The sequence below is a fragment of the Anomaloglossus baeobatrachus genome, chromosome 8, assembly GCF_048569485.1.
Source record: "Anomaloglossus baeobatrachus isolate aAnoBae1 chromosome 8, aAnoBae1.hap1, whole genome shotgun sequence".
NCBI lineage: Eukaryota > Metazoa > Chordata > Amphibia > Anura > Aromobatidae > Anomaloglossus > Anomaloglossus baeobatrachus.
In genome coordinates, this window is record NC_134360.1 from 47553914 (window position 1) to 47579515 (window position 25602).

Below are 25602 nucleotides of genomic sequence, written 5' to 3' on the forward strand. Positions count from 1 at the left end.
AGCCTTGGGCGCCATCTATGTAGGAGCGCAAAATCTCGCGCCTGTGCAGACATATTCCCGGTTCGTGCAGGCACACTGCCCTCTGCCCTATTGCGGGCAGAGATGAAAACATAGGTGCGCCTGCGCGAACCAACAAGTTCTCTGTGCAGGCGCGAGATTTTGCCCTGCAATGTGGATGACATTACCCGCTTTATCCACATCGTCGGGCCAAATCTCGTGCCTGGGCAGAGAACTCGCCAGTTGCACAAGCGTACCTATGGTTTCGGCTCTGCCCGCAACAAGGCCTGCGTGAGCCGGGAATATGGAGATTTTGCCCACCTATGTGGAAGGCATCTGGGGCTTCATCCACATAAATCAGCAAAGAAGAGGGCAAAAGAAGGAATAGGAGTCGCAGATTAGGACACTCATCGGATCGGGCAATTTACATACAGGGCGGGAGACTTTATAAAGGTATTTGAGGGGTCTACAGGGGGGAATCAGAGGGGTAACATGCACCTTTATAGAATGCAGCACAGGCGCTTGTTTTAGTTTTGAAGACCAAAATCTGGTGACAGGTTCCCTTTAATTTCTCCAGTGGTGACGCTGCATGGAAATTAAACACTTGCTCACGGGTTATAGCAGATCACTGAGGCTGCATGAATCTTATTTGTGTATTTGTGGGGAAACTACTTTAAAAATCTTCCGATTTTTCTGATCTTTAAGTAAAACCTTAATTTCTTCAGCTGCTTGAAAAAGGTTCAATGTCCAGGATACAGACAACAAACATGATCTGAACTGAGCCCGGACCTGTAACACAAGGAAGCATTTCCTCCTGGAAGTGGAAAAGATGAGCAAAGGGACGAGGCTGGACAGGAAACCGCGTCTCTGTTATTAGGCTGAACGGCTGCAAATAACCCTCATCCTGCTCGGCTTTGAGTTCAACATGTTATTCAGGTATACAGAAAAACAAAAGGCTAAACATAACCGAGGAAGGTGGGAGCAGCTGAGCGATGGGCGGAGGTCTGTTATTCTCCATATGGATTGTCTAGGAGGATGCATCGCACGAGGGGCGTTCTGGGGGGAAAAGGCTACACAGGGCCAGGCAGGTAGGAAGGCCGGAAATTAAAGCCAGCTGTAAGTCTTAGGTAATTTATTGTTCTGCCCATGTGCCCAGTAAGCAGGTGCTCCTGTCACCAACACATCCTGACACACCTCATTACTGTGGGACGTGAGCTCAGCCGGTCACTCCCTAGAGGGCTATCTGCTAAACCTGCCACTATCCTGACCAGAAACAAATATATAATAACATTAGAGACCAACACCGGGCTAAATGGTGCCCTGCAACTGATACTAGATATCATACATCCTGTATTCTGCTCCAGAGCTGCACTCACTATTCTGCTGGTGCAGTCACTGTGTACATACATTACATTACTTATCCTGTACTGATCCTGAGTTACATCCTGTATTATACTCCAGAGCTGCACTCACTATTCTGCTGGTGCAGTCATTGTGTACATATATTACATTACTTATCCTGTACTGATACTGAGTTACATCCTGTATTATACTCCAGAGCTGCATTCACTATTCTGCTGGTGGAGTCACTGTGTACATACATTACTTATCCTGTATTATACTCCAGAGCTGCATTCACTATTCTGTTGGTGGAGTCACTGTGTACATACATTACTTATCCTATATTATACTCCAGAGCTGCATTCACTATTCTGCTGGTGAAGTCACTGTGTACATACATTACTTATCCTGTATTATACTCCAGAGCTGCATTCACTATTCTGCTGGTGCAGTCACTGTGTACATACATTACTTATCCTGTATTATACTCCAGAGCTGCATTCACTATTCTGTTGGTGGAGTCACTGTGTACATACATTACTTATCCTATATTATACTCCAGAGCTGCATTCACTATTCTGCTGGTGAAGTCACTGTGTACATACATTACTTATCCTGTATTATACTCCAGAGCTGCATTCACTATTCTGTTGGTGGAGTCACTGTGTACATACATTACTTATCCTGTATTATACTCCAGAGCTGCATTCACTATTCTGCTGGTGAAGTCACTGTGTACATACATTACTTATCCTATATTATACTCCAGAGCTGCATTCATTATTCTGCTGGTGCAGTCACTGTGTACATACATTACTTATTCTGTATTATACTCCAGAGCTGCATTCACTATTCTGCTGGTGCAGTCACTGTGTACATACATTACTTATCCTGTATTATACTCCAGAGCTGCACTCACTATTCTGCTGGTGCAGTCACTGTGTACATACATTACTTATCCTGTATTATACTCCAGAGCTGCATTCACTATTCTGCTGGTGCAGTCACTGTGTACATGTAGCGCTGCATTCCTGCACTCCTTGATCTCTCCTCCTGCAGGGACGTGCTGTCACTCACTGCTGTGGCTGGTACCCTCTATGCTGCGCAGTGTCCCTGCGCTCCTCCACGTGGGTGCCTCCTCCTTCGCCCTCCCAAAGTCTGTGCGCTAATCACAGGACCTCTGGGAGTGCTCATAGCGAGTGTGCATGCACACTGCTGCCTCTCTTTTAAAGGGCAAGTGTGTCACTCCTAGGAATTGCTTCTCAGCCTATCACTGAGATGCACTTGATATTTAAGTCACGCTCCCACTAGGGGAGGTGCCTGTTCAACACTTTAAGTTTCGTCAGTTGAGTTCTGTCTAGTTAAATGTTAGGTCACCCTGTCCGGCCCGTCCCGTCTGGTCCCGTTCCTGCCTGCACCTGGTCCCAGCCCATCCTGCCTGTTGGCACCTGGTTCCAGTCCTGTTCCTACCTATACTTGGTCCCAGCCCATCCTGCCTGTTGGCACCTGGTTCCAGTCCTGTTCCTACCTATACTTGGTCCCAGCTCATCCTGCCTGTTGGCACCTGGTTCCAGTCCTGTTCCTACCTATACCTGGTCACAGCCTGTCCTGCCTGTTGGTACCTGGTTCTAGTCCTGTTCCTGCCTATACCCGGTCCCAGCCTGTACTGCCTATTGGCACCTGTTTCCAGTCCTGTCCTTACCTATACATGGTCCCAGTCTGTGCTGCCTTGTTGGTACTACTGACTGTGCCTGTCCTTGCTGTGCCACCTGCCTTGCTAGTGACTCGGCCTGTGCTGTCTGCCTCAGCTACCCTGGTGGTCCCTGTTTGCACCTGAGACTCTGTCCTGCCTTCTCCTGTGTCCACCCCTGCCCTGGGGGTCTTCACCCCACGAAAGGATAGGCACGGGATATCCCTGTGGTCTAGTGGGTCCACTTCAGCTCGCTGCAGCACCATCTCCACCGGTGAGCGTGACAGTAGATACATGACATTACTCATCCTGTACTGATTTTGAGTTACAACCTGTATTATACTCCAGAGCTGCACTCACTATTCTGCTGTTGCAGTTACTGTATACATACATTACCTTACTTATCCTGTACTGATCCTGAGTTACCTCTTGTATTATACTCCAGAGCTGCACTCACTATTCTGCTGGTGCAGTCACTGTGCACATACATTACATTACTGAACCTGTACTGATCCTGAGTTACATCCTGTATTATACTCCAGAGCTGCACTCGCTATTCTGCTGGTGCAGTCACTGTGTACATACATTATATTACTTATCCTGTACTGATCCTGAGTTACATCCTGTATTATACTCCAGAGCTGCACTCACTATTCTGCTGTTGCAATCACTGTATACATACATTACATTACTTATCCTGTTCTGATTTTGAGTTACATCCTGTATTATACTCTAGAGCTGCACTCACTATTCTGCTGGTGCAGTCACTGTGTATATACTTAACCTTACTTATCTTGTACTGATCTTGAGTTACCTCCTGTATTAAACTCCAGAGCTGCACTCACTATTCTGCTGGTGCAGTCACTGTGTATATACATTACTTATCCTGTACTAATTTTGCATTACATGCTGTATTATACTCCAGAGCTGCACTCACTGTTCTGCTGGTGCAGTCATTGTGTACATTATATGACTTATCCTCAACTGATCCAGTGCTGTATTCAGAATTCTGCCGGCTGCTACTGGAAACAGTCAGCAAGCTTAACATCACATACATTCCTTACAGCTGAGCTCCGCACTTAAAGGTGAGGGGTTACGACTTACATTTCAACCCATCCATGGTCCCCGCTCAGCTCTATGGCTTTCATGTTCTCTCCAGCTGACAGATACATCTCGGCTGCTGCTTTTGGCTCCCGTATATTGCGGGCCCAGTCCGCTTGCTTGGTGATTAGAGTTTTAGTCTCTTTCGGGTCTCCAGATCCCAAGAAATCCTGAAAAATACAGCTCATCAGTGCATGGGGTCACACCTCTAGAGATGGGTTAACAGCCTGCATGCCTGTATTATAAGGAAAGCGCCGCTGTGCTAAATATGTGTTCTGCTGTGATGTGCTGCGCCGTAGTAAACTGTCCATTAATATGAAGTCCAGTGAGGCTGATGGTTCAGTATCTCATTCCCTTATTTCATTAAAATGCTGGTTGTAGCGAAAAATCTTCCCCTCGTTCCTCCATTCATTTGTGATGTGTCCCTGATGGAATCTGCAGAACCTGTCAGTGAAGGTCGTGCACATTTAATCACACCTCATATCAGCTTCAATGTCTGAGACCCCAATGGGACATGAGCCAAATAATGATCCTGGACGTCCTGACGGCAGAGGTGCGGAGTGTTACTTACACCGTGGTATTGAGTAAATGAACAGGAACCGGCCGACCAAGGACATGACGTGTCATCGTGTGCTCATGATGGCCGCTTCTGACATCTGCCTACTCAGGGACCCTCTGAACTGAATACGGGGTCAATGCTCAAATGTGCCAGAAAACTGAGTAATCTACTCCTTACACAACCCGATTCCCTCCTAAATACAGGGCAAAGACTATAATTGATTATATAAGCCTGGCCAAGAAAATTGGAAAGAAATGACCAGCTCTGAAAGAAAAAAAATGAATGCGCTAAATTTCTTTTTTTTCTTTCATTTTGGAATATACTGAGCCAAAAAGAAAAGTAAGGAAGGATGCAACTGTCTATTCCCACCACTAGGGGGTGATATGAATACTGCAGCCTGTGGCTCCTGCTGACTTCAATAGGAGCTGCATACAGATAGCCCCATTGTGCTGGCAGTCAGGCTTGTAGATCGATGGGATATATTATAACTTTATGATTGGTGGTGGTCCAACGTCTATGAGCCCCCCTGAGCAGCACTGGTATAACAATGTGATGCATATTTTTTCTGGCCACAAGACAAAGAACTGCAGCCGACCCCATTCACTTGAATGCAGGAGAGTGGGAAGACTGTAAAAAGGTGATACAACACTAATAGGGATGATCGAATACCTCAAATATTCAGCTTCGCGAATACTTGCCGAATAGGTCGCCGCTATTGGACTATTCACAAATATTCGATGCTCAATGTAAGTCTATGGGAAACCCGAATAACAACTATTCGGAACTATTCGGGCTTCCCATAGACTTACATTGCGCATCGAATATTCGCATAGCAGCGACCTATTTGTCGGATATTCGTGAAGCCGAATATTTGAGCTATTCGATCATCCCTAAGCACTAAACCAGTGTGGCAGCCCCTAGTTTCCCCAGGGAGCGGACCCTCACCAATTAAAGTGATGACATATTTTACTGGTACGTCATGGCGGTATAAATTCGGAATATCCATTTAAAAGGTGTCGTGTTCTAGAAAGGAGCAGTCACATGAGTATATGATGTCTGCTGCGATTCCAGCACAGTCACCAGTGTGAATGACTTGTCTTTTTGGCATACATCACCTTGGCGTAGTCAAACATGCGCAGGTCTGTGTACATGTTGAGCGCTCGGTTCTCCTGTCCGCCCCTCTTGTACAGTTTGGCAGCCTCGTGGAACTTGCCCTGGTAGGCGCAGACGTCTGCTAAAAATAAGTCGTCATTGGAATCTCCTCGCTTTTTCCGTTCCTTGAAAACGGGGATAAAAGGAAATTATAGGGAATAAGCGTTAATGTAGTCTATGAGAATCCATCTGCTGCTAAAATCTGCAATACTATCATCATGGCAGCAAAGCAGTGACTTACAGGAACCTGTCAGGTGCAATATGCAGCCAGAACCACGAGCATTTCTGTGTGTATTGCTAATCCCTGCCTCACCATCCCTTTATCTGTAGCATAGATAAAGAGATCTTTAGAAAAAGTATTTCTAAAAATCCCACATGATATGCTAATGAGACCAGCGACTAGTCACAAGGGCGTTAGTTTACTTGGCTAGTCGGCCCCCTTAGCATGTAATCATACCTCTGTGGGCGTGCTAAGATGGTCGCGCTCACCTCCGCTGCCATCATGTCAGCCACTGGACTTCGGCTCAGTGGGCATGATTCTGGACTTTCGGTCATGCGCACTACACGAGTTTGAAGCCAGGATGTGTACCCCTGGCTTCATAGTGCACATGACCGAAAGTCCGGGATTGTGCGCACTGAGCCAAAATCCAGGAGTTGGCCATGATGGCAGAAGAGGTGAGTGAGATCATCCTCTGACACTGAGCATTCATTAGCATGTTACCACGCCCACAGGGGCGTGCTTAAATGCTAAGCGGTCCAACTAGCCAAGGGAACTAATGCCCTTGCGACTAGTCGCTGGTTTCATTAGCATATCATAAAGGATCTTTATAAATACTTTTTCTACAGATCCCTTTATCTATGCTACTATAGGCTGGGACAGTTAAGGCCCTGTCACACACAGAGATAAATCTGTGGCAGATCTGTGGTTGCAGTGAAATTGTGGACAATCAGTGGCAGGTTTGTGACTGTGTACAAATGGAACAATATGTCCATGATTTCACAGCAACCACAGATCTGCCAAAGATTTATCTCTGTGTGTGACGGGGCCTTAGGCAGCGATTAGTAATATGCACCCAGAACCGTTCGTTCATGGTTCTGGATGCATATTGCACCTGACAGGTTCCCTTTAATGGGAATCCCCAATGCTGATGACTTCCAGATCGGGAGATGAGTGGTGCTGACGACATTGCATCGCACGTCTGTCTGGGTGCCGGCACAACCAGCCGGTATCACACACCTGCCCAATTCATTAGAACAGGATGCATGCATGATGGCTATTGATCAAGCCCACGTGCTGGCAGGTGTAATGTAATGTCATCTTCGTCACTGAGGGTTTGCTACAACTGAACCCAGTCTGTAGCATAAACAGAGGGTAACATTTTATCTGCACTGATACATTGGCACAAACTTTCAGAACAGGAACAGCCTTGCGCTGCTTCATGGGTTTAGCTCACAGAAAATTATCTAGACCAGACACACCTTTAAGAAACCCCTCGACTGTGAGATAGACTAGGTTTTCCCATTCACTAACAGCAAGCAGATATTTTGGAAAAACCTTATGAGAAAGATGCATAGTTTATCAGATGTGACACTGAAAATTTACTATAGGATCCTCAGTAGACCCCTCTGTGTCCCTACCTGGAACCTGCTGCTGTCTGGTGACCCATAGGACTTCAAGGGGTTAATCGTTAAATCCTGAGTGTAATGCATCCTGAAAGTAACAGGTGGCTCCGAGGACACATTTGGGGGCCGAGCCCCTTTCCATATGTGTGTGTCATACACGGCTCCCGGTGGGGGCTGGAGTGAAAGGAGCATTGTGATCCGGCTGCTCTGTGAGCTCTGTGCTGACAGCAACCAGACTGGATTTAATAAAAGAGCCAAGCGCCCGGCCTATAAATCTAGTAACGTCCTAAACACACTTTAGGCCTGTCTGCAGCAGTCATTGCTCCTTTCTCACGCTGCTGGACCTGCAGTGCATTAAGTTACGACACACAGCAGGGTCTTCAATGCAAGATCTACTGGTGGGATCCTCCAGACCTCAGCCCTTGTCCCGCCAAGGCACAAATGCACAAGAATAAGATTGTCGCTGATAATGCCGGAATCTATAGTAACCGCAATCATTCCTAAAAAGTGAAAATCTCACTCTGCAGACAGTATATTCATTCCTGCTGAGGTTTTCTATGGAGCCGGGTCAGTAGCGTGCAACCTTCATCCACTCCATACATCTCACAGCATGCCCTGGTTGCCGTTGCAGAATTGAGAATTGCTCGCTACTGAAATAGGTTTAGGATTTGCACATTTTCTTACATTGGGGCGGTTTTGGTGCCATTTTTTGGGACTAAAACCACACCATACTCAGTAAGGATCCCAGTACTAGAACTCCAAATACGTACCGTATTTTGAGTTTTATAAGACGCACCCCAAATTTAGATCAAAAAAAGTAAGAAAAAAAGGGGCCCGTCTTATACTCCGGTGGTGTCATACTGGAGGGGCACATGAGGCAGGGGCAGTGCTGGAGCAGGGCAATGCTGCAGTGGGGCTATGCTGGCTGCAGGTGCTGTGCTGGCTGTGAGGAGCAGGGTGGTGTGGCGGGTGTCACAGATGCTTTGTCGGTGGTTTGGACTAAAAAAAAAATTGCACCCGGAGTCAGCACGTGTGCAGATTGAGCTCATGGCTCAATGACAAGCCGAGATCTCCTCTGTGCAAGCGCCACCTCCGGGCGCCATTTTCCTTAAGACCGCTGCTGGGGGATCAATGGGCCGGAAGTGGAGCTTGCACAGATGAGATCTTGAGCCGCGAGCGCCATCTGCGCACACGCCGACTCCAGGTACCATCATTTAAAGCCCGCACCGCCGACAGAGCATCTCACCCGCCCCACCGCCCTGCTCCTCACAGCCCCCACCACAGCCAGCACAATCCCCACCGCAACCCCTACCATAGCCAGGACAGCCAAAAGTATTGACACCCCTGCAATTCTGTCAGATAATACTTAGTTTCTTCTTGAAAATGATTGCAATCACAAATTCTTCGGTATTATTATCTTCATTTAATTTGTATTCAATGAAAAAACACAAAAGAGAATTAAATAAAAATCAAATCATTGATCATTTCACACAAAACTCCAAAAATGGGCCAGACAAAAGTATTGACACCCTTAGCCTAATACTTGGTTGCACAACCTTTAGCCAAAAAAACTGCGAAGAACCACATTCGGTAACCATCAATGAGTTTCTTACAATGCTCTGCTGGAATTTTAGACCATTCTTCTTTGGCAACTGCTCCAGGTCCCTGAGATTTGAAGGGGCCTTCTCCAAACTGCCATTCTGAGATCTCTCCACAGGTGTTCTATGGGGTTCAGGTCTGGACTCATTGCTGGCCACTTTAGTAGTCTCCAGTGCTTTCTATCAAACCATTTTCTAGTGCTTTTTGAAGTGTGTTTTGGGTCATTGTCCTGCTGGAAGACCCATGACCTCTGAGGGAGACCCAGCTTTCTCACACTGGACCCCACATTATGCTGCAAAATTTGTTGGTAGTCTTCAGACTTCATAATGCCATGCACACGGTCAAGCAGTCCAGTGCCAGAGGCAGCAAAGCAACCCCAAAACATCAGAGAACCTCCGCCATGTTTGACTGTAGGGATCGTGTTCTTTTCTTTGAATGCCTTTATTTTTTCATGTAAACTCTATGTTGATGGCTTTTCCCAAAAAGCTCTACTTTTGTCTCATCTGACCAGAGAACATTCTTCCAAAACGTTTTAGGCTTTCTCAGGTAAGTTTTGGCAAACTCCAGCCTGGCTTTTTTATGTCTCGGGGTAAGAAGTGGGGTCTTCCTGGGTATCCTACCATACAGTCCCTTTTCATTCAGACGCCGACGGATAGTACGGGTTGACACTGTTGTACCCTCAGACTGCAGGGCAGCTTGAACTTGTTTGGATGTTAGTCGAGGTTTTTTATCCACCATCCGCACAATCTGGCGTTGAAATCTCTCGTCAATTTTTCTTTTCCTTCCACATCTAGGGAGGTTAGCCACAGTGCCATGGGCTTTACACTTCTTGATGACACTGCGCACCGTAGACACAGGAACTTTCAGGTCTTTGGAGATGGACTTGTAGCCTTGAGATTGCTCATGCTTCCTAACAATTTGGAGTCTCAAGTCCTCAGACAGTTCTTTGGTCTTCTTTCTTTTCTCCATGCTCAATGTGGTACACACAAGGACACAGGACAGAGGATGAGTCAACTTTAATCCATGTCAACCGGCTGCAAGTGTGATTTATTATTGCCAACACCTGTTAGGTGCCACAGGTAAGTTACAGGTGCTGTTAATTACACAAATTACAGAAGCATCACAGGGTTTTTCAAACAGTGCCAATACTTTTGTCCACCCCCTTTTTTATGTTTGGTGTGGAATTATATCCAATTTGGCTTTATGACAATTTTTTTCATTGAAGACAAATTAAATGAAGATAATACCAAAGAATTTGTGATTGCAATCATTTTCAAGAAGAAACTGAGTATTATCTGACAGAATTGCAGGGGTGCCAATACTTTTGGCCAGCACTGTAGCACAGCCCCCACTGTACCCAGCTCAGCCCCCACCGCAGTAGCGCCCATTCTCCACCATCCGGTAAGCTACCTTCGCATTATAAGACGCACCCCTCATTTTCCTTCCACATTTTTGTGTGTCTTATAATCCAAAAAATACAGTATTTCCATAAGCAGGATTTCCAGGAGGTAGATATTGATGGCCTTTCCTTAGAATAGATTATCATTATCAGATCAGTGGGTCCGACACCCGACATCCCCACCGATTGATCCGCTATTTGCAGATCCCAGTGAAGTGTACAAAATAGCTCAACTCATATGCAGTGGCCGTTTTTGGGTACTGCAGCTCAGATCACATGCACATCAGTAAGAGATGAGCTGCAGTACTGAGAATGGCCACTACACATTGACTGGAGCAGTTCTATTCCGCTTCCGTAGCTGCAAACAGTTGATCGTTGGCGGGGCTGGTTATCAAACCTGCGCCAATCAGCTATTAATGACCTACCCTAGGTAAGGGCCAGCAATATTCAAGTCCTGGAAAACCCCCTTAAAATGCTCCTGTTGTTTATTTCAATGCTATTAACCAAGAAGGAAATGTTTGTCTTCTTTTCCAGTCACAAGCTTTTTCAGACTGGCATAAAAAATGAAATGTTAGTTATATTGGCGGAGGTGTCTCAGTCCTAATCTGTCAGCAGCGTGTCGTGGCTGTATATAAGAACAGCACGGATATCGCTCAATATAAGACATCCAGGTTGGAGGAAACTTCCATTTATAACATGAATGAGGTCACTGAACTGAAAACAAGCAAGAAAGGAAGGAAAAGGAAAAACGTGCAGAATAATCTGTGGCACTCCCAGCTCCTGAGACTCACACGTCAGATAATATGGCTATATATAATTATAGAGACGGATGTATTCTGCATCACTGGATAAAAAAATCCTCATAAAATGGGACGAGTCCCCATTAGTTCTGTCAATGAAAATGGATCTGACAGGTTGGATTGTACTCGTGTGACCCTATTGTTCCTTTGGAAGATAAGTAGGTTATTTGTGGGAATCAGAAGACTCTTTTAAAGGGAACCAAACATCAGGATTTTGGTATATAAGGTGCAGCCAGTGCAGCACTGGCACTATCAGGCACATTGTGTACATACCATTAGTGGGCGGCTCGGGTGTTTATGCTGTGAAATCCAAGTTTATGAAGTTTGAAAACTCAACCACTTTTTGATTGACGTGTGCACCTCTCTCCTAATATCCGGGCGGGTTATGCACATGATTCCCTCCCCCCGCCCCGCCCGTGCCTCCCTCTCTCTGGCTGTATGTAAATTTCTATATTCAGAAACACGACATCGGAGTTGGCGCCTGCGCATAGCGCTTATCTCTAGCGCCATGTTTTTGAAGCCCGCATTACCCAGTTTTGTGCCTGAGAGGGCAGCGCATGTGCCCTCGCTTCTTCAGATCTCGTTATGACCGCGGGAGCGCGCGCGGTCACAAAAGGACTGGAGAACAGCTGATCTTACCTCGATTAGCTGCAGCTACGATATCGTCTGCTGCAGCTAATCGGTAAGATCAGCTGTTCTCCAGTCCTGTTGTGACCGTGCGCGCTCCCGCGGTCATAACGAGATCTGTAGAAGCGTGGGCGCATGCGCCGCCCTCAGGCACAAAACTGGGTAATGCGAGTTTCAGAAACATTGCACCGGAGATAAGCGCTATGCGCAAGCGCAATTGCCGACACCGTGTTTCTGAATAGAGAAATTTGCATACAGCCAGAGAGAGGGAGGAACAGGCGGGAGGGGTGGGGGGGCGGTAATCATGTGCATATATATTATCTGGAGAAGTGCACACGTCAATCAAAAAGTGGATGAATTTTCAAACTTCATAAACTTGGATTTCACAGCCTAAACACCCGATCCGCCCACTAATGGTATGTACACAATGTGCCTGATAGTGCCAGTGCTGCACTGGCTGCACCTTATATACCAAAATCCTGATGTTTGGTTCCCTTTCAATGTCAATTTTATCACTGGCTGGATTGCTTGTCACAGGAGTCAGGAGAGCTCAGAGGAAAATAAGATGGAAGATATCAAGCCTCCATGAAGCATTGAATGGATTTGAGAGCGGGGATGACCCCCGTATGGTCCACGTACCTCAATACTGTTGATCAGTTCCAAGTAGCGAAGATCTCTTATGCGTATAAAAGCCTGATAAAGCAGAGAAAAAATAATTACATGACCCCCTCAATAATATGCAACGGACTCATGAATATATTTATAAACAGATATGAAAGGATATCCCCATGGATCTGACCAGAAAATCCTGAAGGAGCAAAATACGGCGTCCCCTTTACAGCGTTTCCCAGCACAGCGATGCTCCCGAACCTGGCTGTGAAGAAAGGTATAGTTGGCCCCTGAAGTGGAGCATCAGTCGATGGGTTGGAGAACGCCCCTGTGACACTGCTCCAAGCCCCTTTATTCTTGAAACATATGAAAATCCCAACATCAGACCCCCCAAGATCATTAAGTGATGGAATAATCTGACAATGTGTCATCACTTAGTTGGAAATAAGCCCTTTAATTCACATCTAAGGCTCTGTGCGCACTGGGAAATGAAATTTCCTTGAGAAAATTCCGCATGCTCTCAAAGATTACCGCACCCGCGGTAAAAAAACGCGGGAAACCGCACCCGAAAATCGCATGCGGTTTGCCGCGGTTTGCTGCGGTTTTACCGCGGTATTATTCGCGGTATTGCCGCGGTTTTGCCGCGTGCGGGTTGGGATGTGCTTTATTGCATTCAATGCAATAAAGCACATTGAAAAAAAAAAAGTCATTTAATTCTGAGATAGTAGATAGATAGATAGATAGATAGATAGATAAAGAGACAGAAGAATAGATAGAGGGATAGATAGAGGGATAGATAGAGGACAGATCGCTACATTTCCCACGGTCGGCAGTGAGTTCACATTACCGGCCGTGGGAAATGACCGGTAATTACCTCTGCTGTCTGCTGCATTCAGCCTGTGTCTGTGACAGTCGCGGCTGGATGTCAGCAGTGCAGGACGCCGGAGCCGGAGCTGTGGATTATGCCGGAGCTGTGTGGATTACGCCGGAGCTTTGGTGCGGGAGGGGTTAATAAAATGATGAACGAGGCTTGTTGGTTTTATTTAAAATAAAGGATTTTTCGGTGTCTGTGTTTTTTTCACTTTACTTACGGGTTGATCATGTCAGCTGTCTCATAGACGCTGCCATGATCAAGCCTGGGGTTAATGGCGGTGATCCACCACGATTAACCCCTTGTATTACCTTGCTGCCACTGCTACATGGCAGCAAGAAGAGCCGAGGACACGCCGGTGCTGCCGCATAATGCATGCGACAGTGCCGGGGCAGCTGCGGCTGATATTCTCGGCTGCCGGAGGGGGAGTGAGGCGGGGGACATTACCCCTGCCCCTCTCCCTCCCCAGCCTGAGAATACCGGGCCGCCGCTGTGTGCTTACCTCGGCTGGAAGGTAAATATGCAGCGGAGCCCACGTTCTTTGTTTTCTATATTTCCGTTTTCTTTCTATGTGTGTTCTATGTGTCTGTGTCTATGTGTTGTATGTCTGTGATCTGTGTGTTTGTTTACTCTCTGCTTTGCTTCCTCTTCCTGTAATGACATCACTTCCCTGCAAAACCGCAAGCAAGTGATGTACATTACCGGAGGTAAACCGCAAAATACCGCAGGGAATAACGCAGGAAAACGCAGTGAACCGCACAGAATTTGCTGCCTGCGTTATTCCCTGCGGGATTTCACGATTACATTGGAGTCAATGGAGTGAAATCCCGCAGCGATGTGCGGAAAAGAAGTGACATGCACTTGTTTTTGCTGCGGGATTCCCGCAGCAAAACATGCAGCTGTCAAATTCCGCCCAGTGCGCACAGGATTTTTTCTCTCCATAGGATTTGCTGGTGAATCACTGAAGAGATGTTATGAACATTTTCTGCAGCGAAACATGCAGCAAATCCGCGAAAAATCCGCGGCAAAATCCGGTAAGTGCGCACATAGCCTAAAAGAGGATTTTGGGTACTCACTGTAAAAATCTCTTTCTTGGATTCTACATTGGGGGACACAGATAACCATTGGTGTGAGCTGCTGTCACTAGGAGGCTGACACTAGGCAAAAAGTAAGCCCCTCCTCAGCAGGGTACACCCAGGAAAGAAGGGAATTTTGTTTACTTACCGTAAATTCCTTTTCTTCTAGCTCCTATTGGGAGACCCAGACAATTGGGTGTATAGCTTCTGCCTCCGGAGGCCACACAAAGTATTACACTGAAAAAGTGTAACCCCTCCCCTCTGCCTATACACCCTCCCGTGGATCACGGGCTCCTCAGTTTTGGTGCAAAAGCAGGAAGGAGGAAACTTATAAATTGGTCTAGGGTAAATTCAATCCGAAGGATGTTCGGAGAACTGAAACCATGAACCATAAGAACAAATCAACATGAACAACATGTGTACACAAAAGAACAACCAGCCCGAAGGGAACAGGGGTGGGTGCTGGGTCTCCCAATAGGAGCTAGAAGAAAAGGAATTTACGGTAAGTAAACAAAATTCCCTTCTTCTTTGTCGCTCCATTGGGAGACCCAGACAATTGGGACGTCCAAAAGCAGTCCCTGGGTGGGTAAAAGAATACCTCAATAAAAGAGAGCCGAAAACGACCCCTTCCTACAGGTGGGCAATCGCCGCCTGAAGGACTCGCCTACCTAGACTGGCATCTGCCAAAGCATAGGTATGCACTTGATAGTGTTTTGTGAAGGTGTGCAGACTAGACCAGGTAGCTGCCTGACACACCTGCTGAGCCGTCGCCCGGTGTCGCAATGCCCAGGACGCACCCACGGCTCTGGTAGAATGGGCTTTCAGCCCCGAAGGAAGAGGAAGCCCCGAAGAACGGTAGGCTTCAAGAATCGGTTCCTTAATCCACCGAGCCAAAGTTGACTTGGAAGCCTGCGAACCCTTCCGCTGGCCAGCGACCAGGACAAAGAGCGCATCTGAACGGCGCAGGGGCGCCGTGCGAGACACGTAGAGCCGGAGTGCTCTCACTAGATCTAATAAATGCAAATCCTTTTCACACTGGTGAACTGGATGAGGGCAAAATGACGGTAAGGAGATATCCTGATTGAGATGAAAAGGAGATACCACCTTAGGCAGAAACTCCGGGACAGGACGCAGAACCACCTTATCCTGGTGAAAAACCAGGAAGGGGGCTTTGCATGACAGCGCTGCAAGCTCCGACACTCTTCAGAGTGAGGTAATTGCCACAAGAAATGCCACCTTCTGCGAATGACGTGATAAAGAGACATCCCGCAGCGGCTCGAAAGGTGGTTTTTGAAGAGCCATTAGCACCCTGTTAAGGTCCCAGGGTTCCAGCGGACGCTTGTAGGGTGGAACTATGTGGCAAACTCCCTGCAGGAACGTGCGGACCTGCGGAAGCCTTGCTAGGCGCTTTTGAAAAAATACTGAGAGCGCCGATACTTGTCCCTTGAGAGAGCCGAGAGACAAACCCTTGTCCATTCCGGATTGAAGGAATGAAAGAAAAATGGGTAAGGCAAAAGGCCAAGGAGTAAAACCCTTATCAGAACACCAGGACAAGAAGATCCGCCACGACCTGTAATAGATCTTGGCGGACGTTGGTTTCCTGGCCTGTCTCATAGTGGCAATGACATCCTGAGATAACCCCGACGACGCTAGGAGCCAGGACTCAATGGCCACACAGTCAGGTTGAGGGCCGCAGAATTCAGATGGAAAAACGGCCCTTGTGACAGCAGGTCTGTGCGGTCTGGAAGCGCCCACGGCTGACCCACCGTGAGATGCCACAGATCCGGGTACCACGACCGCCTCGGCCAATCTGGAGCGACGAGAATGGCGCGACGACAGTCGGATCTGATCTTGCGTAACACTCTGGGCAACATCGCCAGAGGAGGAAACACATAAGGGAGTCGAAACTGCGACCAATCCTGAACTAACGCGTCCGCCGCCAGAGCTCTGTGATCTTGAGACCGTGCAATGAAGGCCAGGACCTTGTTGTTGTGCCGTGACGCCATGAGATCGACGTCCGGCGTTCCCCAGCGGCGACAGATCTCTCGAAACACGTCTGGGTGAAGAGACCATTCCCCCGCGTCCATGCCCTGACGACTGAGAAAATCTGCTTCCCAGTTTTCTACGCCCGGCATGTAAACTGCGGAGATGGTGGAGGCTGTGGCTTCCGCCCACAGCAGAATCCGCCGGACTTCCTGGAAGGCTTGACGGCTGCGCGTGCCGCCCTGGTGGTTGATGTACGCGACCGCCGTGGCGTTGTCCGACTGGATACGGATCTGCCTGCCCTCCAGCCACCGATGGAAAGCCAATAGGGCTAGATACACTGCCCTTATCTCCAGAACATTGATCTGAAGGGAAGACTCTATCGGAGTCCAGGTTCCCTGAGCCCTGTGGTGGAGAAAAACCGCTCCCCACCCTGACAGGCTCGCGTCCGTCGTGACCACAGCCCAGGATGGGGGCAGGAAGGATTTTCCCTGCGATAGAGAAGTGGGAAGAAGCCACCACTGAAGAGAGGTTTTGGCTGCAAGGGAAAGAGAGACGTTCCTGTCGAGGGACGTCGACCACCTGTCCCATTTGCGGAGAATGTCCCATTGGAGTGGGCGCAGATGGAACTGCGCGAAGGGCACTGCCTCCATTGCTGCCACCATCTTCCCCAGGAAGTGCATGAGGCGCCTCAAGGGGTGTGACTGACCCCGAAGAAGAGATTGCACCCCTGTCTGCAGCGAAAGCTGTTTGTCCCGCGGTAGCTTGACTACCGCTGAGTGAGTATGAAACTCCATCCCGAGGTAAGTCAGTGATTGGGTCGGTGTCAACTTGGACTTTGGGAAGTTGATGAGCCACCCGAACTGCTGGAGAGTCGCCAGAGCGACGGTCAGGCTGTGTTGACACGCCACCCGGGAGGGTGCCCTGACTAGGAGATCGTCTAAGTAAGGGATCACCGAGTGGCCCTGAGAGTGTAGGACCGCCACAACGGATGCCATGACCTTGGTGAAGACCCGTGGGGCTGTCGCCAGGCCGAAAGGCAGTGCCACGAACTGAAGGTGTTCGTCCCCGATGGCGAAACGCAGGAAGCATTGATGTTCGGGTGCGATTGGCACATGGAGATAAGCATCCTTGATGTCGATTGATGCTAGGAAGTCTCCTTGTGACATCGAAGCGATGACCGAGCGGAGAGATTCCATCCGAAACCTTCTGGTGCTCACATGCCTGTTGAGCAGTTTGAGGTCCAGAACGGGACGGAATGATCCGTCCTTCTTTGGCACCACGAACAAGTTGGAGTAGAAGCCGTGACCATGTTCCTGAGGGGGAACGGGAATCACCACTCCTTCTGTCTTCAGAACGCCCATAGCCTGAAAAAGTGCGCCGGCCCGAGAGGGGGGCGGAGATGTTCTGAAGAAACGAGTCGGAGGACGAGAGCTGAACTCTATCCTGTAACCGTGAGACAGAATGTCTCTCACCCATCGGTCTTGGACATGTGGCCACCAGGCGTCGCAAAAGCGGGAGAGCCTGCCACCGACCGAGGATGCGGTTCGGGGAGCCGGAAAAGTCATGAGGAGGCCGCCTTGGAGGCAGTGCCTCCGGCGGTTTTTTGGGGGCGTGACTTAGACCGCCACGCATAGGAGTTCCTCTGGCCTTTCTCTGGCCTGTTGGACGAAGAGGATTGGGACTTGGCTGAGGGCCGAAAGGACCAAAACCTCGGTTGTATTTTCCGTTGCTGAGGTCTCTTTGGTTTGGACTGGGGTAAGGACGAGTCCTTTCCCTTGGATTCCTTAATAATTTCATCCAATCGTTCGCCAAACAATCGGTCTCCAGAAAACGGCAAACCGGTTAAGAACTTCTTGGAAGCAGAGTCTGCCTTCCATTCGCGTAGCCACATGGCCCTGCGGACTGCCACCGAATTAGCGGATGCTACCGCTGTACGGCTAGCAGAGTCCAGGACGGCGTTCATGGCGTAGGACGAAAAAGCCGACGCCTGAGAAGTCAAAGACGCAACTTGCGGAGCAGAGGTACGTGTGACCGCATTAATCTCAGCCAGACAAGCTGAGATAGCTTGGAGTGCCCACACGGCTGCAAAGGCCGGGGCAAAAGACGCGCCTGTGGCTTCATAGATGGATTTCACCAGGAGCTCTATCTGCCTGTCAGTGGCATCCTTGAGCGATGAGCCATCTGCAACTGATACTACAGATCTAGCCGCCAGTCTAGAGACTGGAGGATCCACCTTGGGACATTGAGTCCAACCATTAACTACGTCAGAGGGGAAGGGGTAACGTGTGTCATTAAGGCGCTTAGTAAAGCGCTTGTCCGGAAATGCTCTGGGCTTCTCGACAGCATCTCTGAAGTTAGAGTGATCGAAAAACGCACTCCGTGTACGTTTGGGAAACCTAATTGGTGTTTCTCCTGCTGCGAAGCCGACTCCTCTATAGGTGGAGGTGGGGGAGAAAGATCTAGCACCTGGTTGATGGACGATATAAGATCATTTACTAAGGCGTTCCCCTCAGGTGTATCAAGATTGAGGGCAACGTCGGGGTCAGAGCCCTGAGCTGCGACGTCCGCTTCATCCTCCAGAGAGTCCTCATGCTGAGACCCCGAACAGCGTGATGAAGTCGGGGAAGGTTCCCAGCGAGCCCGCTTAGCCGGTCTGGGACTGTGGTCCATGCAGGAGTCCTCCACGTGAGACCTAGGGGCCACCCCGGGAGCACGCTGCGGCGCAGACCGAGAGGGGCCTGGAGGCGATGAATCAACAGTGCCCGGGGCCTGTGTAAGGACCGGTCTGGACTGCAAGGCTTCTAGTAGCTTGGCAGACCATTTGTCCATAGACTGAGCCATGGATTGTGAAAGCGACTCAGAGAGTTTCTCAGCAAAAACTGCAAACTCTGTCCCTGCCGCCTGGACAGTGGAAGCAGGAGGGTCTGCCTGAGCCGAGGGGCCCACTAGTGACCGAGGCTCCGGCTGAGCAAGTGCAACAGGGGTCGAGCATTGCTCACAGTGAGGGTAGGTGGAACCCGCAGGTAACATAGCCCCACAAGATGTACAGGTTGCAAAAAAACCCTTTCTTTTTCGCTCCTAATTGGGAGACCCAGACAGTGGGTGTATAGCTACTGCCTCTGGAGGCCGCACAAAGAACTACACTTAAAATTGTAAGGCCCCTCCCCTTCTGGCTATACACCCTCCCGTAGGAGTACGGATTTCTCAGTTTTAGCTTTGTGCGCAGGAGGTCAGACACGCACGCATAGCTCCATTGTTTTTAGTCAGCAGCAGCTGCTGTCTATGTCGGATGGAAGAAAAGAGGGCCCATACAGGGCCCCCAGCATGCTCCCTTCTCACCCCACTGTATGTCGGAGGTGTTTGTAAGGTTGAGGTACCCATTGCGGGTACGGCGGCTGGAGCCCACATGCTGATTCCTTCCCCATCCCTTTTACAGGGCTCTGGGTGAAGTGGGATTTACTGGTCTCCAGGCACTGAGACCGTGCTCCATCTACAGCCCCTGGAGAAGATGCTGGATGGAGCGGAGTACATCAGGGACATGGCCCTGCTTCCTCAAGGTACTCTGTGTCCCCGTGCATTTGGCGCTCACACCGCAGCATGCTGGGTGTTGTAGTGCGCCGGGGACATCAGCGCTGCGGCGCTTGTGCCATGGCCTCATTCAGCTTCGCTGAAGCAGGCACACTTTTGGGAAACGGTCGCGCCGGCCGCTGGGACTGCGGCGCGGCTGGCACTTGTGGTGCGCCGGGGACTTCAGCGCGGGCCGCGCTTTTACGGCGGCCGCGCTGATAACTCGAGTCCCCGGTTTTTGCGGCCTAGTTCCGTTCGTTCCCGCCCCCAGACCTGCCAGTCAGGAGAGGGGCGGGACGCTGGTCAGTGCATCAGCGCTGAGGGCTGGAGTCGTTTTTACATACTCCAGCCCTCACAATAGGCACAGAGGGGACACTGTTTCCCGCACTTTTGTTTGGGAACTCCCACGGACCGCCCCTCTCCACAGACGCCGGCAGCCATTCCTGCTGACACGCTGAGCTGCAGAGGGGAGCCGGGGAGACCCAGACAAGGAATTCTGCACCTCTTACCCGCTATTCAGCGGGCGGTAAGCAGCCCTCAGGGCTCACCCCCTCTTGTGCCAGTAGTAATCTTAGTATTTTGTTCCTGCAAATACTTTGTACTGCATAGCGCTGGTCGCCCTTTGGCTATAGACTCTCTCACATTGCAGAGAGCCAACAGCATGTCGTCCACAAAACGCAAGGGTGCCAAGGCACAGACATTATATGCTGCCTGTACCGCATGTGGGACTTTTCTACCGGCAGGCTCCACTGACCCCCATTGTGTGCAGTGCTCGGCCCCTGCGGCACTTGCACAGTCGGGACCTCTGCTGGACGTGACCCAGGGTGTACCACCTGTGAATGCTGTCCAGGTGACAGGAACTGAGTTTACAGCTTTTGCTGACAGAATGTCTCTCACTATGTCACAAATTCTTGACACATTGCGAGCTAGGCCTGTACTTCAGGCCACGGACACTGTGCAATCATTGCCCCCTGGTCCCCCTCAGCTGAATTACCTCCAAGCTCCGGGACGGGCACATACACCTCAGGGTGAAGACTCTGACTCGGACGATGGCCCCAGGCAACCTAAGCGGGCTCGCTATGAGGGGCCTTCACATTCATCTCAATGGTCAGGATCCCAGCGAGATGAATCTATGGGTGATGAGGCGGACGTAACTGATCAGGATTCTGATCCTGGGACCGCTCTCAATCTAGATACACCAGATGGTGACGCCATAGTTAATGATCTTATAGCGTCCATCAATAAGATGTTAAATATTTCCCCACCAGCTCCTCTTGTAGAGGAGTCAGCTTCGCAGCACGAGAGAATCCATTTCAGATATCCTAAGCGTACATTAAGCACTTTTCTGGACCACGCTGACTTTAGAGACGCAATCCAGAAACCCCACGCTTATCCGGAAAGGCGTTTTTCTAAACGGCTTAAAGATACACGCTATCCTTTTCCCCCTGAGGTGGTCAAGGGTTGGACCCAGTGTCCAAAAGTGGATCCTCCAATTTCCAGGCTTGCAGCTAGATCCTTGGTTGCAGTTGAAGATGGAGCGGCACTTAAAGATGCCACTGACAGGCAGATGGAGCTCTGGCTGAAATCCATCTATGAAGCGATTGGAGCGTCGTTAGCGCCATCTTTTGCTGCCGTATGGGCACTCCAAGCTATCTCAGCCGGGCTTGTGCAAGTCGACTCAGTCACACGTGCATTTGCCCCGCAGGTAGCACCATTGACCTCGCAAATGGCGGCATTCGCGTCGTACGCGATTAATGCTGTTCTTGACGCTACAAGCCGCACGGCAGTGGCGTCAGCCAACTCCGTTGTTTTGCGTAGGGCCCTGTGGTTGAGACATTGGAAGGCAGATTCTCATTCCAAGAAGTGCTTAACCAATTTGCCTTTTTCTCGTGACCGATTGTTTGGAGAGCGTTTGGATGAAATCATCAAACACTCCAAGGGTAAGGACTCATCCTTACCGCAACACAGACAAAACAAACCCCAACAGAGGAAGGGTCAGTCTGGTTATCGGTCCTTTCGAGGACCGGGCAGGTCCCAATTCGCCTCGTCAAAAAAGACTCAAAAAGACCAGAGACGCTCAGATTCTTGGAGGTCTCAGTCACGCCCAAAAAGGACAGCCGGAGGAACCGTTGCCAAGACGGCGTCCTCCTGACTTGCAGTCTCCGATTCCCACACCCTCGGTCGGTGGAAGGCTTTCCCACTTTGGCGACATTTGGCTGTCACGCGTCAAAGACCGTTGGGTGAGGGATATTCTGTCTCACGGGTACAGGATAGAGTTCAGTTCTCGTCCGCCAACTCGTTTCTTCAGAACTTCTCCACCACCAGACCGAGCCGATGCTCTGTTGCAGGCGGTGGCCGCTCTAAAGGCGGAAGGAGTGGTGACCTCCGTCCCTCTTCAGGAACAAGGTCACGGTTTTTACTCCAATCTGTTTGTGGTCCCAAAAAAGGACGGATCGTATCGACCCGTCCTGGATCTAAAGTTGCTCAACAGACACGTAAAAGTCAGGAGGTTCCGGATGGAATCCCTACGCTCCGTCATAGCCTCAATGTCTCAAGGAGATTTTCTAGCATCAATAGATATCAAAGATGCGTATCTCCACGTGCCGATTGCGCCAGAGCATCAGCGTTTCCTACGCTTCGTCATACACGACGAACACCTGCAGTTCGTAGCGTTACCTTTCGGTCTGGCAACAGCCCCCCGGGTCTTCACCAAGGTCATGGCAGCAGTAGTAGCTGTTCTGCACTCGCAAGGTCACTCGGTCATCCCGTATCTAGACGACCTGCTTATAAAGGCACCCTCTCAAGAGGCATGCCAACACAGTCTGAAGGTGGCACTAGACACTCTCCAGAGTTTCGGGTGGATTATCAACTTTCCAAAGTCTCATCTAACCCCGACCCAATCTCTGACTTATCTTGGCATGGAGTTTCATACTCTCTCAGCGATAGTGAAGCTTCCACTGGACAAGCAGTGTTCGCTACGGACAGGAGTGCAATCTCTCCTTCAGAGCCAGTCGCACTCACTGAGGCGCCTCATGCATTTCCTAGGAAAGATGGTAGCAGCAATGGAGGCGGTCCCGTTCGCGCAGTTTCATCTGCGCCCTCTACAATGGGACATTCTACGCCAATGGGATGGGAAATCGACGTCCCTCGACAGGACTGTCTCCCTCTCTCAGACGGCCAAGGACTCTCTGCGTTGGTGGCTTCTCCCCACCTCATTGTCACAGGGAAAGTCGTTCCTACCCCCATCCTGGGCAGTGGTCACGACGGATGCGAGCCTATCAGGGTGGGGAGCGGTGTTTCTCCACCACAGGGCTCAGGGGACGTGGACTCAGGAAGAGTCCACCCTGCAGATCAATGTTCTGGAAATCAGAGCAGTCTATCTTGCTCTGCGAGCCTTCCAACAATGGCTGGAAGGCAAGCAGATTCGGATTCAGTCGGACAATTCCACGGCGGTGGCGTACATCAACCACCAAGGGGGAACACGCAGTCGCCAAGCCTTTCAAGAAGTCCGGCGGATTTTGACGTGGGTGGAAAGCAAAGCGTCCACCATATCCGCAGTTCACATCCCAGGCGTGGAAAACTGGGAAGCAGACTTTCTCAGTCGCCAGGGCATGGACGCAGGAGAATGGTCCCTTCACCCGGACGTGTTTCAGCAGATCTGTTGCCGCTGGGGGACGCCGGACGTCGATCTGATGGCGTCACGGCACAACAACAAGGTCCCAGTTTTCATGGCACGGTCTCACGATCACCGAGCGCTGGCGGCAGACGCCTTGGTTCAGGATTGGTCGCAATTCCGACTCCCCTATGTGTTCCCACCTCTAGCATTGTTACCCAGAGTTCTCCGGAAAATCAGGTCCGACTGCCATCGAGCCATTCTCGTCGCTCCAGACTGGCCAAGAAGGTCGTGGTACCCGGATCTGTGGCATCTCACGGTAGGCCAACCGTGGGCACTACCAGACCGTCCAGATTTGCTGTCTCAAGGGCCGTTTTTCCATCTGAATTCTGCGGCCCTGAACCTGACTGTGTGGCCATTGAGTCCTGGATCCTAACGGCCTCAGGTTTATCTCATGAAGTTGTTGCCACAATGAGACAGGCTAGAAAACCATCCTCAGCTAAGATCTATCACAGGACGTGGAGGATATTCTTAGCTTGGTGCTTGGCTCAGGGGTTTTCTCCCTGGCCATTTGCATTGCCAATTTTTCTTTCCTTCCTGCAGTCTGGGTTGGAAAAAGGTTTGTCGCTTAGCTCTCTTAAGGGTCAAGTCTCCGCGCTATCCGTATTCTTTCAGAAGCGCTTGGCACGGCTTTCTAAAGTACGCACGTTTCTCCAAGGAGTTTGTCATATCGTTCCTCCTTACAGACGGCCATTGGAACCCTGGGATCTAAACAAGGTTCTCATTGCTCTCCAGAAGCCGCCTTTCGAGCCTTTATAAGAGGTTTCCCTTTCTCGGCTTTCACAAAAAGTAGTTTTTCTTGTGGCGGTCACGTCTCTTCGAAGAGTGTCCGAGCTAGCGGCGTTATCTTGCAAATCTCCCTTCCTGGTGTTTCACCAAGACAAGGTAGTACTGCGTCCAATTCCAGAGTTTTCTCCCAAGGTGGTTTCTTCCTTTCATCTCAATCAGGATATCACTTTGCCATCTTTGTGTCCGCATCCAGTTCACCAATTTGAAAAAGGTTTACATCTGTTGGACCTGGTGAGAGCACTCAGGATTTACATTTCTCGCACGGCGTCTCTACGCCGTTCTGATGCGCTCTTTGTCCTAGTCGCTGGTCAGCATAAGGGATCGCAAGCTTCCAAATCCACCCTGGCGCGGTGGATCAAGGAACCAATTCTTCACACATACCGTTCTGCTGGGCTTCCGATTCCATCTGGACTGAAGGCCCATTCTACCAGAGCCGTGGGTGCGTCCTGGGCATTGCGGCATCAGGCTACGGCTCAGCAGGTGTGCCAGGCGGCTACCTGGTCGAGTCTGCACACGTTTACCAAACACTATCAAGTGCATACCTACGCTTCGGCAGATGCCAGCCTAGGTAGACAGGTCCTTCAGGCGGCGGTGGCCCACCTGTAGGAAAGGGCTGTCTGACAGCCCGTTCATGTGGTATCTTTTTACCCACCCAGGGACTGCTTTTGGACGTCCCACTGTCTGGGTCTCCCAATTAGGAGCGAAAAAGAAGAAGGGAATTTTGTTTACTTACCGTAAATTCCTTTTCTTCTAGCTCCAATTGGGAGACCCAGCACCCGCCCTATTTGTTCTTAGGGTTTCGTTTTTCGGGTGCACATGTTGTTCATATTGTTTCTTAAGTTCTCCGATCTTGTTATCGGATTGAATTTGTTTTTGAAACTGTTATTGGCTTTCCTCCTTCTTGCTTTGGTACTAAAACTGAGAAATCCGTACTCCTACGGGAGGGTGTATAGCCAGAAGGGGAGGGGCCTTACACTTTTAAGTGTAGTTCTTTGTGCGGCCTCCAGAGGCAGTAGCTATACACCCACTGTCTGGGTCTCCCAATTGGAGCTAGAAGAAAAGGAATTTACGGTAAGTAAACAAAATTCCCTTCTTGCCTTAGCGCCCTTGCTCCTTGTGGACGACATGCTGTTGTCTCCTAGG

The 25602-nt window shown here is 49.8% G+C and overlaps 1 protein-coding gene across 2 annotated transcripts in view; it reads right to left on the reverse strand.

The window, feature by feature from the left end:
- The window catches only part of IFT122 (intraflagellar transport 122), a 120938-nt gene that overhangs the window by 35954 nt on the left and 59382 nt on the right, over window positions 1-25602 (reverse strand). For both annotated transcript variants that reach the window (XM_075321574.1, XM_075321573.1), the window contains 3 exons: window positions 12528-12581; window positions 5804-5965; window positions 4133-4299 (listed from right to left, as the gene is read on the reverse strand). In XM_075321574.1, the coding sequence (XP_075177689.1) occupies window positions 4133-4299; window positions 5804-5965; window positions 12528-12581 (383 nt within the window). The remainder of the gene's footprint in view (window positions 1-4132; window positions 4300-5803; window positions 5966-12527; window positions 12582-25602) is intronic.